This window comes from Suncus etruscus, chromosome 9 (genome assembly GCF_024139225.1).
Source record: "Suncus etruscus isolate mSunEtr1 chromosome 9, mSunEtr1.pri.cur, whole genome shotgun sequence".
NCBI lineage: Eukaryota > Metazoa > Chordata > Mammalia > Eulipotyphla > Soricidae > Suncus > Suncus etruscus.
Genome location: NC_064856.1, coordinates 26,432,641 through 26,447,546, shown reverse-complemented (window position 1 = coordinate 26,447,546; position 14,906 = coordinate 26,432,641). Strand labels below are relative to the sequence as shown.

At 52.4% G+C, this 14,906-nt stretch overlaps 1 protein-coding gene across 1 annotated transcript; it reads right to left on the bottom strand.

The window, feature by feature from the left end:
* Positions 1-3,682: 3,682 nt before the first annotated feature.
* Positions 3,683-14,744, bottom strand: RBPJL (recombination signal binding protein for immunoglobulin kappa J region like). The gene is made up of 14 exons (XM_049780536.1): positions 14,723-14,744; positions 14,340-14,432; positions 14,019-14,174; positions 13,573-13,681; positions 12,313-12,435; positions 10,427-10,497; positions 10,122-10,237; positions 9,316-9,490; positions 7,353-7,490; positions 6,953-7,062; positions 6,603-6,755; positions 4,286-4,441; positions 4,050-4,153; positions 3,683-3,959 (listed from the first exon to the last, which is right to left on the bottom strand). The coding sequence occupies exons 1-14, from the start codon at positions 14,742-14,744 to the stop codon at positions 3,683-3,685; spliced, it is 1,803 nt and encodes a 600-aa protein (XP_049636493.1).
* Positions 14,745-14,906: the final 162 nt, after the last annotated feature.

Below are 14,906 nucleotides of genomic sequence, written 5' to 3'. Positions count from 1 at the left end.
GTGTGCAGGGCGACTGGGAGTGAGATTTGATCTTTTTCTAGTGAGAACTCAAATTCAGCACAAGGTGTTGGGAGTTAAAAAATCTGGATTAAAAAGGGGTTCTGGCCTCTACCTGTTCTGAGTGGCAAGGGGTTGCTTCTCAGACTTGTTCTATCCTTTTGTAAAATGAGAACAAAATAAGGACCAGAGTTACTTTGGTGGGGGGCAGTTTTGATCTGGAGCGTATGGAAAAGAGAATTTAAGGACCATAGTAGCTCTTTCAAGAAAAATGAAAATGCAATTATTTGCTGTTGGTGGTGTTTTTTTTGTTTGTTTCATTTAGTTTTATTATTATTTTGTTGTTGTTCTTTGGACTACACCCAGCTATGCTCAGGGTTGACTCCTACTTCTGTGCTCAGGGTAAACTCCTAAAGGAGCTCAGGGGTCCATATGAAGTGCTGAGGACTAAATCAGATTAGCAATGTGCAAGGCAAGTGCCTTACCCATGGTACTATTACTCTGGCCTCAAAATGCATTTTATTATTTTTCAAGTGTGTGTATGTGGGGATGCTACACCCAATGGAACAAGGGAAAGCTACTCCTAGTTCTGTTTGGTGGGATCAGTGAAATAACAAGGATCAAACTCTAGTCTTCTACAAGCAAAACAGCTCATTCCTTGGGGCTAAGCGCCCTTCTACAATTCTTTTTCTTTTTCTTTTTTTTTTTTGGTTTTTCAGGCCACACCCATTTGATGCTCAGGGGTTACTCCTGGCTAAGGCCTCAGAAATGGGACCATATGGGACTCTGGGGGATCGAACCGTGGTCCTTCCTTGGCTAGTACTTGCAAGGCAGACACCTTACCTCTAGCGCCACCTCTCTGGCCCCCCCCTTCTACAATTCTTAAGAGGTAAGCATTGCCACCTTCTGGTTTTATTTTGTAATTGCATAATTCAAATACATCTGCTGACAGTAAACAATTTGTTAATTGAGTTCCAACTTTAATGTTCGAGGCATTGCAGTGTGCCCTCTAGGACATACAGCAACGAGATCCTTCCCACATGAAATTTACCTCCTAGGTGAGTAACCAACGTTATATAAGGCCTTTTAGTCCAAAGTGAGTGGGATGAGGAAGTGGTTCCCCTAAGTGTATGTGGTAGACAGAATAGAATTCACAAGCATTCAACTAACTCATAAGATACTCAAGGCACCCTACCTGGTAGGCCCATGGGCTGTGGCCCCTGCCTGGAAGTTTGTATTTTTTTTTTTTTTTTTTTTTGGTTTTTGGGTCACACCCAGTAACGCTCAGGGGTTACTCCTGGCTATGTGCTCAGAAGTTGCTCCTGGCTTGGGGGACCATATGGGACACCGGGGGATCGAACCGCTGTCCGTCCAAGGCTAGCGCAGGCAAGGCAGGCACCTTACCTTTAGCGCCACCGCCCGGCCCCAGTTTGTATTTTTTTAAACAGAGACCACACATCTTCACTTTGCACAGAGACCCACACATTCGTATAGCTGATCCCTGCACTGGGAAAGTCTTGAAACAGATGCCAGTGGAGCTGGTTTGGAGAACAGGATGGCAGTAGAGAGAAGCCTGCACTCATCAGAAAAGTGGGGTCCTGGATGACAGTGCAGTGTGGGGAATAGACCAGGAGCTGGGAAGGGGGCAAACAGCAGCTGAGAGAAGATGGTCTCCCAGACAGAAAAGCAGCTGGTGCTGCTGGCTCTGTAGTGATCCCAGACTTGTGAGTAGAAATCTAAATGGGGGCAGTTTCTGTGTCCTCTTTTCTTAAGAGTGCTCAGGGAGGCCAAGCCCCATGGCTAGTCCTAGATAGAGGCTCAAGGCTGGTCGCTATGACTGTGTCTAGGTTTCTGGCTTCAGAATCTTAAGGCCTAAAACTCAGACATGTTCTGTGGCACAGACTGAGACCCTTGAGTCCTTACTCCTCTGTTAGGGTTCTGGGACCCCCTCAAAAGTGACAAAGGTGACTGGTTTTAGCCTCATCACAGCATATCATGACCCCACCCCCACCCCCGTCTCATCCCCCAGGGGAGTTCACTGGCCACGGCCAGATGTCAATGTGAAAAGTTCATGAGGTTCTGGAGAACTGAGAGGGGAAACCCATTTTCCTCCCCTAAGAAAATGTCAGCTGCTTCTTTCTCGTGGGGATCCTATAGTTGTGGAGAGCACTGATGCAGAAAACAAATACTTTTCTGGAATTAAAGGCCCTGTGATTCTACACCCAAATGAACCCATATGCAAATGAACCCACATTTCATAGCACGGGCTGGCGCCGCTGTAACACTTATGGGAGCCCAGAGCCGGGCACCTCCTGCCTCTGCTTCTGCAGCCCCACAGGCTGGTGCTGGCATCTGACCCCATCTCAGGAGTGCCCAGATCCTCCTGGAAAGTCTTTCCCATGTTTGTGTCTGAACCTGGGTGGGAAGGTCCGGTGGGGGACAGGGGTCACACATCAGAATCAGAGTCAAGTAGTGAGCCCCCTGGTGGGGACAATGCAAAGAGTGGGAATGATGGGGAAGGTGAGCTTTGCTTCACAGGCTTGTTGGCCTTCCCCCTGCCATCTCTCTCTCTTTCTCTCTCTCTGTGAGGTGAGGGGGATCTTTCTCCTTCTCTCCCCCACCTCTCTCTCCACCTGTGAGGTCCAGAAACTGCCCACTGTCTATGCTCATGTGTGTGAGAGCACACAGTGCTTTTGGGAGGTGATGCTTCAGACCAGACTCTGGAGAGGGCTTGATTTGAGCAGGGCAGAGGGAACCCTGAGTTCCCAGCCTGGGCAGTCTTTCTGCCAGGACCTAACTCTTCCATAGTTGTGGGCTGGAGGTCAAACATAGACCAGATACTGGGCCTGAATCCAGGAAGGGCCTACAAGGAGGAGTGGGCCTGGGTCCTCCAGGTTAGGTCCGGAGACTATCAGGACAAGACCACAGGCTCCAGAGTGGGATTCAGTGATCAGGGAACCTGATAAACGAAGGGTATGTAGGAGATCACACAAAGGGTCAGGGCTCATGCTTTACAGGTTGGAGTCCCAGATTGAGACCTGGCACAGTATGGACACTTAGTCAAGACTAAGTGAGACCAACAAAACCCAAGCCAAAAGTGTTAGTAACAGCTAGGGCTGAAGATAGGACCAGAATCCAGGGGGCCTGCAGGTCATGTGTTTGAGTCTGGGACTAAGGCTTGGGTGTGAATCTATGTGTTTATTTTCATCAAGGAGAGACATAGCTGTGGGAAGGGCCAGTGTATCCTTGACTCCTAGGCTCTGTTCTGCAAAGTGTGAGAGACCGTGTGTAAGACACAGGGAGAGATAGAGACCGAGAAATAGGGCAGGCAAAGCACATGCCTTGCATAAAGTCAATTGGGTTAGAAACAGCACAGAATATGGTGCTCTGAGCACCACCAGGAGTGATCCCTGAGCACTGCCAAGTGTTCCTCTCCCCTCTCCAAAATAAAGGTGAAGGAAGAGAGACACTGGGAGACAAACAGGGTGACAGAACTGGGAGGGGGGGAGATGTGGGAGGGAAGAGCTTTGATTAGGTGAAGCCCATGAAGACAGGAAACGCAGAGCACCTCTGGGCCAGTCATTGGAGACAGGACAGGCGTGGTGCCCGAGAGGGTTTGCTGGGGGCTCCGTTGACCACAGCAGAGAGGCCCAGAGCTCAGCCCAAGAGGAGCTCCAGGGCACTACTACGTCGTCTGGATGAAGAGGTGGAAGTTGGTGCGCGCGAACTCATGGTGGATGGTCTCCAGGAGAGCATCCGCGTTGGTGGCAGGCTCAGGGACACCCGCGGGGCTGGGGTGCCGGCTGTACTCAGGGGTGTAGGTAAAAGAGAAGGCGCTGGGGTAGAAGAGGCTGTCGGCTCGCACCAGGCTCACGGGCACCGTGATGGGGGTACGCTGCCAGCGCCAGTCGCTGCTGAAGGCGGCCACGTCGGGAACCACGCACACCAGCGAGCGTGGGCTCCTGAAAGTGGGGCCCCAGGTTAGGGCTGCGGGGACCCCAAGATGACCCTTTCCCCTGCTCTCCCTGGCCCAACTGCCTCCCCACTCCTACCTGTACATGGTTTCAGCCTCCACGTCCCCGAACCACACCTTGAGTCCCGCGTGGAAGTTTTCCCCGTGGAGCTCCAGCGTGGCCACGTCGCCCCCGCCACTGAGCTGGGTGGGGGACGGGGTGCAGGTATGATGGAGAAAGGGGGAAAGGGGCGGCCCTACCTCACCAGCGCTACACCCCCGGGCTCAGATTGGGTTCCCATCCGGCAGCATCCCACACTTCAGGACCATATTCACCTCCAGGGTGTTGATGAGGGGCACTGGGGTGACGGGCTCCCTGGTGCAGGCTAGGCTGGTGCTGAAGGCAAACTCCACCGACTCGGTGCCGATGATGGTCCAGCAGGAGCTGTCATTGAGCAGCGCCCGGTTCGCCTCCTTGGGGCAAAGGGAGGCCTGCAGGGCCCCAAATGGAGGGAACAGAAGGATCAAAGGGTTCCCCATGTGGGAAGACTGCCTTTCTTATTCCAGGTTCCAGTCGCTGCCAACCCTGAGAACTGGATTAGACCCAGAGGCTCTTCTAGAGGTAATAGACTCCTGGAAAAGTTTCCTTCCTTCCTTCCTTCCTTCCTTCCTTCCTTCCTTCCTTCCTTCCTTCCTTCCTTCCTTCCTTCCTTCCTTCCTTCCTTCCTTCCTTCCTTCCTTCCTTCCTTCTTTCCTTCCTTCCTTCCTCCCCCTTTTCTTTCTTTTTTCCTCCCCTTTCCTCCTTCCTCCCTTCTCTACTTCCCTTCTTTCTTCCTTACTCCCTTCTTTCCTTCCTCCTTCGCTTTCTTCAGTTCTCCTTTGCTTCCTTTCTTCCCTTCCTCTCCCCTTGTTCTTCCTTCCTTCCTTCCTCTTTTCTTCCTTTTTTCCTCCCCTTTCTTTCCTCCTTCCTCCCTTCTCTACTTCCCTTCTTTCTTCCTTACCCCCTTCTTTCCTTCCTCCTTCCCTTTCTTCAGTTCTCCTTTGCTTCCTTTCTTCCCTTCTTCCTCTCCCCTTGTCCTTCCTTCCTTCCTTCCTTCCTTCCTTCCTTCCTTCCTTCCTTCCTTCCTTCCTTCCTTCCTTCCTTCCTTCCTTCCCTTTCTCATTCTTTTCTTACCTCCTTCCCTCTCTCCTTTCTTCCCCCCTCTACCTCCCCTCCTGCGCTTTTTTCCTCAGGGCTTACTTCTATCTCTGAGCTAAGGGATCACCCCAGCAGTGCTTTAGGGACCATACAGAGTGCTGGTGGAAATCAAACTACGGTCAACGACATACAAAGCAAGTGTCCTCCCATTGCACTATCTTCTGGCATGGGAAAACCAGTTTCTAAATGTCTATTTTATTCAGATTCCAGACTTTGATTTTTGAACATTGCACAACTTTATGCCCCCAAATTCCACAACTGAAAAATTCTTTGAAAGCATTGCTCAATAGTGTTATTTTTACAAATTCTGATTTTATCTTGGCATTCTTTGATGATATTCTTGTAATTGCTTAATAACTTTCCCATTCCACAATTATGTCTTAGTGCTCCAGGATCCTAATAGTCTTAGCATGACTCAATGAGAACACACATACATATATCAAAGCAGAAAGACAGAATGCTATTGTTTGACTGAAACTTGACCATCAACAACTTTTTAACTCTGTGTCTCAGAGTAATTTAATTAAAATAAAAAAGACATGCAGAATGCTAACTTTACATGCATTCTACAGTGATATATCCCAACATTCTCTAAATTTAATAATCTTTGGAACAAAGAATTCTTTGCTCAGTGTGGTCAAAGGGAAAGAGCCACAGACTGAGTGGCAACTTAGCATACAGGAGACCTGAGTTCGATCCAGGACCCCTTGGCACTACGAGAAGCAATTCCCAAGGACAGAACTAGGAGTAGCCTCTTGAGCACTGCTGGATATGTCCCCAAACAAACAAACAAACAAGAAAGTCTAAAATACACACAAGAAGTGTTGTTTGAGAATATACTGTTATTTCTACACTATTCTCAGATGCCTTCTGAATCTGCCCAAGGCATAATACTACCCCAGGGGGAGTAGCTATTTATTTGGTTTTAATTTAATTACTTAATTTAATTGTTTAATTAAATTTATTTATTTATTATATTGCATTTGAGGTCATACCTAGTGGAGCACAGGGGTTACTCCTGACTCTACACTTAAGAATTTCTGGGCCCGGAGAGATAGCACAGCCTTGTTTGCCTTGCAAGCAGCCAATCCAGGACCAAAGGTGGTTGGTTCGAATCCCGGTGTCCCATATGGTCCCCCGTGCCTGCCAGGAGCTATTTCTGAGCAGACAGCCAGGAGTAAACCCTGAGCACCGCCAGGTGTGGCCCAAAGACCAAAAACAAAAACAAAACAAAAACACACACACACACACACACACACACACACACACACAAAGAATTTCTCCTGGTGGTGCTCAGGAGATCATATGGGATGCTGGGGATTGAACCCATGTCATCTGGCTGCAATACACATGCCCTCTCCATTGTCCTATATCTGTGACCCAGGAGTAGTTCAGAGGAAGATGCTACAACTCTGACTCTCTAATACTCATACTTCAGGATGCTCTGCATCTCACCTGGAATTGCACCACTTTCTCTGTGGCCAGACATAAGTAAGTGCCGGCCCCTCCTGGAGGCCCTCCAGGAAACTGGAAGGCACATTTGTGTAGTTGGGAGATGGGCTCATCCACATCCAGCAGTGCACACTGCTTTGCCACTTTCCGAATGATCTGCCAGGGAAGGGGGCAGGACATGTGGGGTAACCTCAGGCTGCCCTCCCAGTCCCAAGGGCATTCATCCCTCCTCCCCCCAGTCTCCTTCACTCCACACAGCCCCACACAGCTTGGGTGTTCTGCCCATGTGAGCCATACCCGGGTGATCTGGAAGCACCCCTCCAAGTCTGCCCTCCTTCCTCATGCCATCCTACCATGGGGGGCAGCGTCATGCCTGTGACAGTGCACACCAGCTGGACCAGGGAGCCATAGCGGACGTAGCCCTCTCGAGGGGGAAAGTCCCCCTGGGAAGAGTGTTCATCGGCTGAGGGATGAGAGAAGGGAGACTGGAGGGACTTGGTCTGCCCAGCTTCTACCCCAAACCTTGCCCTTCTTGCTTCTGGCTCCATCGCTCAAGTCACACTCTTGGGGGCTGGAGCACTAAGACACCCTTGGACTAAGGGTGGATCCCAGCTGCACAGCTCGGTTCAGTCTTAAAGCACTGGCACCTGTGATGTGTTCTTATGTGTCTCTGAGCTTCATTCGACAGGGCAAAAGGATCTTTCCTCAAGGAACAGAGGTGCAGATATAACCAACTCTTGCCCATGTGCGTACCCAGGTGCAGCGTAAAAGCAGCCCACTGGCGCGCGCTTGCCACAAAGGCCCCGTCCTCCACCGACAGGTAACGTGTAGATACGGTCTGGGATCGCAGGCGGTTGAAGAGGGACACCTTGGAACCTGAGGAGATGCACACTGCAAGGGGTGGGGGGAGCCAGTCAGTGTCCCACCTGGATCTGCCCTTAGACTCATCTGACAATGTTTTCCTTTTTTCTTTTCTCACTCATTCTCTTTTTTCTTTCTCTCCCTCCCTCTCTTTCTTTCTTTCTTTCTTTCTTTCTTTCTTTCTTTCTTTCTTTCTTTCTTTCTTTCTTTCTTTCTTTCTTTCTTTCTTTCTTTCTTTCTTTCTTTCTTTCTTTCTTTCTTTCTTTCTTTCTTTCTATTTTTTTTTTTCAACTCAGGGCTTACTTCTGGTACTGTGCTAAGGATCATTTTTGGCAGGCTGGGAGGGCCATGTGGTAATGCTTGGGGGATTTAACCCAGATAAACACCTTTCTGTTATGCTATTGTTTTGGCCCTTTGATTCACAGTTTCCTTCCTTCCTTCCTTCCTTCCTTCCTTCCTTCCTTCCTTCCTTCCTTCCTTCCTTCCTTCCTTCCTTCCTTCCTTCCTTCCTTCCTTCCTTCCTACCTACCTTCCTTCCTTTCTTCCTACCTTCCTTCCTTTGTCTTCCTTCCTCCCTTCCCTCCCTCCCTCTCTTCCTTCCTCCCTCCCTCCCTTCCTTTCTCCCTTCTCTCTCCCTCCCTCCCTCCCTCCCTTCCTTCCTACCTTCCTTCCTTTCTTCCTTCCTTTGTCTTCCTTCCTCCCTTCCCTCCCCCCTCCCTTCCTCCCTCCCTTCTTCCCTTCCTCCCTCCCTTCCTTCCTTCCCTCCCTCCCCTCCCTCCCTCCCTCCCTCTTTCCTCCCTTCCTCCCTCCCTCCCTCCCTCCCTCCCTCCCTCCCTTCCTTCCTTCCTCCCTTCCTCCCTCCCTCCCTCCTTCCCTCCCTCCCTCCTCCCTTCCTCCATCCCTTCCTTCCTTCCTTTCTTTCCTCCCTCCCTCCCTCCCTTCCTTCCTTCCTTCCTTCCTTCCTTCCTTCCTTCCTTCCTTCCTTCCTTCCTTCCTTCCTTCCTTCCTTCCTTTCTCACACAGAAATGTTCAGGGTTTACTCCTTGACTGCACTCAGAAATTATTCCTAGCACTGCTATGGAGACCCTAAGGGATGCAGGAGATAGAACTGGGTCGACTATGTGCAAGGTATCTGCTGTACTATTGCTCCAGTCTCAGTCTAAAAAAAATTTTGGGGGGAGGGCACACCTGGCAGCGCTCAGGGGTTACTCTTGGCTCTGCACTCAGAAATCGCCCCTGGCAAGCTTGGGGGACCTTATGGGATGCCAGGATCCAAACCACCATCTATTCTGGTTTGGTTGCATGCAAGGTATGAGTATAGCTGTTCCAGCTTTTATGTTTTCCAGTGGCTTGTATAATTGTTTTTATCACTTTACTCTGAGCCTGTGTCTATCCTAAACTTTTTTTCTTTCTATTTTGGGGGGGGGGTTATACCCGGCGGCCCTCAGGGGTTACTCCTGACTCTGCTTAGAAATCGCCCCTGGCAGGCTTGGGGACCATATGGGATGCCAGGATTCGAACCACCATCTGTCCTTATTCGGCTGCATGCAAGGCAAATGCCCTACTGCTGTGCTATCTCTCAAGCCCCTAACAATTTCTTAATCTAGGTTCCCTGTGCCTCACAGGGCCTTCATTCCCTACTGCTCTTCACCTCGAACCTGCTGTTCTCCTGCTTCCTTACCCATCCCTTTGCCGCTGGGCACCCTCCAAGCTGTCTTCTCAGGCACCAATGCTTACTAGGGAACAGACACCGTGCTGGGTACTGAGCACCAAAAGGCGAGTATTTTTGCTCCTAAGCCTAATCCCACCCCTTGTTCAAACCCTGCCCACTTCAGCCAGGCCCTGCCCGACTCACGGTCAGTATTTTTCAGCGACTGCTTCTTCTGCGATGGCTTGGAGATGACCTTGATTAGGCGGCTGTGGAAGGTACCCAGCTCCTGGCCCCCTCGGAGCACCAGCCGGAGCACCAGCCTGAAGTGCTTCCTCTTGTCAGCATCAGAGATGTACAGGGTCTTGGCGCAGCCGAATTCCTGGGGAGTCGGGGAGGGGTGTGTTTCTCCTCCTGTTAAGTGGCATCCACTCCATACACCTGGACTCTTGAAGCTTCACGATGCAGGCTCTGTCTTTTGCTTTATTTTTGGTTGGGGCCATAATCAGCGATTATATAATCGGGCTACTCCTGGCTCTGCACTTAGGAATTAGTTTTAGGCGGTACTTGGGGGACCCGAGGGGATGCCTAAGATCAATTTTGCGTCGTGGGCATGCAGAGCAATTGCCTTATCTGCTCCAGCCCCTACGATTTTAACTTTTTTTTTTTTTAACATTTATTTATTTAGTTTTTTGGGCCACACCCAGCTGTGCTCACGGGTTACTCCTGGCTCTGTGCTCAGAAATCGAGCCTGGCAGGCTCGGGGAGGGGACAATATGGGATGCCGGGAATCTAACCTGGGTCCATCCCGGGTGGGCCACGTGTAAGGCAAACGCCCTACCGCTGTGCTCCGGTCCCCGATTTTAACTCTTGGGCTCACTCACCCGCCAGGCCGAACCCAGGCCCCCGGGCCACCTGCATGGTCTCTGGGCTCCTGCAGTGGTGTCACTTTTGAGGGACATGGGGAGACCTGGATGAGATCAGGCGTCAGAGCCCCTCCCGTGCACTCTCACCCGGGAGTCCCACTGCTCTTCGAAACTCAGCTTCTGCGTCTCGGCGGCGCTGCCAGAGGCGCCGTCCAGTCCCATGAAGCCGCAGACGGTGGGCCCGGCCTCCCCGGCCTGGTGGGCTGCATGCAGGGCACAAGCTGCAGAGTGCCATCGGGAAGGACTCGGGGGACCCTCACTCCCGATTCTCACCGCCAGAGGGCGCGGCGGGACTGCGCTGCTCACCGCCCCGTAAGCTCCCAAGCGGGACCTCAGGGTACCTACAGCCCCGGGGTAGCGGGAGATATTGGGCAGCTCCCACCAGTCCTCACCTTGGCCCTGCACTGGCTTCACCCTCCAGCCGGGTCCTGCGAGGTAGACACAGGGCGGCGGGCAGAAGAACCTGCGGAGACGTGGAAGCGCAGGGTTGTTTCATCACCTCCCTGTGGGCATAGTAGAGGTAGCAAAACAAAAACAAAAACAAAAAAACAACCGAAGCCCAAATCTCATCATCTCCTTTCCCCACGACCAGGGTTCTCTGTGACCTGAGCCCCATTAACAGCTAGACCACCACCCGCCTCCTCCTCCTCCTCCTCCTCCTCCTCCTCCTCCTCCTCCTCCTCCTCCTCCTCCTCCATTCTTCTTCTTCTTCTTCTTCTTCTTCTTCTTCTTCTTCTTCTTCTTCTTCTTCTTCTTCTTCTTCTTCTTCTTCTTCTTCTTCTTCTTCTTCTTCTTCTTCTACTTCTTCTCCCTCCTCCTCCTCCCCCTTCTGCTTCCATCTCTCCTCTTTCCCTTTCCCCTCCTACTTCCCTTCTCTCCCTTTTCTTTCTCCTTTTTATGCTATACCCAGCAGTGTTCAGGACTTACTTTGAGTCTACACTTAGGAATTACTCCTAGCAGTACTTAGGGAACCATATGGGATTCTGAGGGCCGAGTCTGGGTTGGCTGCTTGTAAGGCATGCACTCTGCCTGCTGTACTATCTCTCCACACCCCCTCCCCCCGAGTTTATTTTCCCCTCTTCAAAGCATAGGTAAATCCTACCCCCACCTTTCTATGTGTCCAGAGTCCATTGGTTCCCCATTACCTACATTTTGACCTGAGTAACTACAGCTGTTTGCTAGGACACAACCTTAGTTCCCTAAATGGTATCTTTCCTCTCCTTCCCCTTTCCACATACTTTTCACAACAGTCACTGTGCTTTTTTTTTTTTTTTTTTGTGGTTTTTGGGTCACACCCGGCTGTGCTCAGGGGTTTTTCCTGGCTCTGTGCTCAGAAACTGCTCCTGGCAGGCACGGGGGACCATATGGGACGCCAGGATTCGAACCGATGACCTTCTGCATGAAAGGTAAACGCCTTACCTCCATGCCATCTCTCTGGCCCCATGTGCTTTTTTTTTTAAAAGCATGTTATTCATCATTAAAATTTCTAATGGTTGAAATTCAAAGTCCTCATATTCCCCAGTCTCTGTTCACCTTTCCAACTTTTGTTCCTGCAACTTACTTCTTCTCTTATTCCACCCACTGTAGGGCTCTCTGCCTGACCAGGCCACATTTGTTAGGGCTCAAGGTTATGGCATTTTCGTTTTTTTTCTCACTGAAATTTGCATCTCTCAATTCTCTCACTTCTAACTATGTTTTCAGATCCAAATTCCATTGAATTATCTTTTCCTTCAAAGGGCCTTTTTCCAATACATTTTTCCCTCAGTACCTTAGCCTTTCTGAGCTGAATTTATGCCTCCTCCTCCTCCTCCTCCTCCTCCTCCTCTTCCTTTTTCTTTGATATACCTGGTGATGCTCAGAGGACCATATGTGATGCCAGGGATCAAACTTGGGTCAGCCATGTACAAGGCAAATGCCCTACATGTTGTGTTATCACTCCAGCCCACACATCATCTTCTTGAATAAATTCCCATCACAGTCCACCAGTATCACCCTGACTGATTCACAGGCTTGCCCACTGGAGTGGAGATGCTATAAACAAAGACCATTCACATCTCATCCAGCTGCACATCCTGTGTTCAGCAATGCCCAGAGAACCTGGGACATAAGTACTGATCAAGTAGTAGCTGAGCTGAGAGAATGACTAAATGAGTCAACGTGTGAGTGGGGACTGTGAGCTCCTACACCAATTGGAGTAGTTTCCAAAGGGCAGTGAGGGACCAGCCCCCCCCCCCCAATTTTCCAGTCCTGAGTCCTCCCAACCTGCCCACACACCTACCGCTTCTCATTCCCATAGGATTTCTGGGCCACTTTGGCGTGCAGGATCCGTACAGTCTGCTCCCATTGTTGCAGGCACTGCCGCATGCCTTCTTTGGGGACCGCAGAACCCTCTGAGGAGGACCTGGGTGGGGTGCAGGTCCAGGCCCCAGCGTGAGTGTCAGGGAGTAAGGTGGATGAAGCTCCCAGGTGCATGAATGAATGGAAGGGTGGTCTGTAGTCTGACCCCACCCACCCATACACACAAGGTCTGACAGACAAGGTTCAAGACAGGCAGGGGTCTGGGATGCAAGTCACAAGCTCCATCTTTGGACTGTGGGGCTGGTGAGGCCAGCCTGAAGTCTACCAGGACCACCCAGGCATCCCTCTGCCAGCTTTTCTCCAGGCCAAAGCAGCTGGGAGTCCTGGGGAGTAGCTGGCAGGGAAAAGGACTGCATTTGTGCCAGCATGAGGGTGAGGACTGGGTTGAGGGTCCATTATTTCCCTGTACCCTAGGAGACACCTCATTTGGTACTTTGGTCTCCCAATTGGAAGGGGCTACCTTTCCTTGATCCCTGGACTGGAGAGCTGGGCTGTCTATAAATTCCAGGATATTTGGGAGCCGCATCCCCTGCTCCCTCCCCAAATAAAAACAACAACCTTGTCTTCAGGATCTTGGGGAAATACATTTGAGTCCTTTGGAAGGTCAAAGTAATCTCCCCTTCTGCAACAGGAGAAAGGCCTGTAGTCTGTAGAGCTTCTGATGCCTAGGGAACTGATGGGCCCAAGATTTGGCAGGAGGTCAGGTGGGCCCAAGAACGACTTGGGGGGCCCTTCTTGGCTGCGGGGCTGGCTGAGCATCGGGCAGACCTAGAGCTTTGAACCCCGAGGCTGTCTTCCGAACCTGGACGGGGCGGGCGTCCTGGAGTGGGCCAGACTTTGAGCGTGGGGGAGCCGAGCCCCGTTCCGCCCCTTGGGACACTCCTTTTGGAAGTGCTCTGAGAGCCATCCAGCGCATTCCACGGGCCAGATTGCAGCTGCCCAGCCGCGTTCTTGGGGGGCCCAAGGTCGGCCCCGCAGCAGCTCTGGCCAGCGGCAGCAGGGGTGCGTCCCAATAGCTCCGCCCCGATTCCTCGGAGGAGGGAGACCCTCCCGCCAGTAGGAGGGGTCGCCGCCCGTGTTCCCCCTTCCCAGCGCCCGCCAGGGTTAAATGCGGCCGCCGCAGCCGCTCGCTCCAGCTGCCTGGCAGACGCCGCCCCGGGCTCGCTGCCCGCGCCGGTACCTGGTCCAACTGCCCGCGAGGCTCCGCCTGTCGGCTCCGTTCAGCGGCCGCGCCTCTGAACCGTGGGGCAGAGTCAGGTGAGTCAAGGGGCCTGGGGGTGTCGGGGAGCCTGCGGGGCAAATCCACACCAGGAGACCCCAATTCCCCGCAGCCACGCCGTCTATGCGGCTCCCAAGCCCGGCTGCGCCCTTCCTTCCCCACGTCGGGTCTCGGTGCGTCCTTTCCAAACTGAATTGCCTCGGTACCAAAGCAGGGCGAGCGAGGACTTTTCCCCTAATTTCTCTCCTGAAGCCCTAGGAATCTCTCTCCTCCCCTTTCTTCCCCTCCCCAGGTCTGCATCCTTCAGCCAAGGCTGGAGGAATCTCCCACCCGCGAGATGTCTTTCTAGATCTTTTTCATCCGTGGATGAAGCTCGGGTGGAAAAGGGCCTAGTGTCAACTTTGCACCGTGTTGCTGCTGTGTGGCCTCAGGGGGACCCAGCAGCTTCTCTGGACCCAATCCCATGCCCTGCGTGGGAGGGGGAGGCGAACTTCCAGGCAGGAGCAGTTGGATTCCGGGCGTGAAGGTGGGGCGCCAGGCGAGAATTTGGCTCTGGCCACTAGCTGAGTAGGAAGGGCCTTAACTCCACATTCCCGGGTTCTGAAGCTTGTGCAGGTTATGAAGAGTGCGGATGGGGGGGGGGGGGGCTCAGAAATGTTTCCGCTTCCCTGTCCCAACAGAGCCCAAGCCAGAAAAACACCCCACCCACCCCCAAGCTCCTGCTCCACCAGCTGCGGGCACATCTGGCTTCCTTTCTAGGATGCCATGGCAGAGTGCTTGCCTGAAAGGCAGGGCAGGGAGGATCCGGACGGGAAGGCCGCCTGCGGGGAGGCAGGCACCAGCTGTGTGCAGAATAGGCCCATTCAGGGAATTGGGGGGGGGGGCGGGGCTGCGGCTGGGTAAGGGGTGACCTGCTCCCCTCTGCCAAGAAGCAGCCACAGGAAAACGCTAACTCGGGAGGCAGCAGAGGGAGAGAATGGGAATAGAAAGGCGTTTTAGGGCTCAGAGGGGAGCTTGGGCTTCGAGCCTCTCTATTTTCCCGTCTGTACAACGGGACTTCTTTATGCTTCTAAGGGGCGTCGCCAAGGGCCTCTGGAGGGCAAGAACTCACCTGCTGCCCCTACAGGGTCCATCCCGCTTCTTGAGCCCTCCGCTGCTCACTCACTGCACTGCGGGTAGCTTCCAGGACCTCTCTCCCTAGAACCTGCGCACCCCTGATCTTTAGCGCTTGCACAGTGTTCTGGATTTATCCTGCCTTATCTTCAAGGCCCCAGAGCTCCGGGACTCCAGGGCCC

Excerpts from the sequence above, each read along its gene's own strand:
- RBPJL (XM_049780536.1), bottom strand. The coding sequence starts at position 14,744 with ATGGACCCTGTAGGGGCAGCAG. Across the intron at positions 10,498-12,312 it reads TCCTATGGGAATGAGAAGCG|GTTCTTCTGCCCGCCGCCCT; the intron begins GTAGGTGTGTGG and ends ACGTCTCCGCAG. Across the intron at positions 7,063-7,352 it reads TGCTTTTACGCTGCACCTGG|CCGATGAACACTCTTCCCAG; the intron begins GTACGCACATGG and ends CTCATCCCTCAG.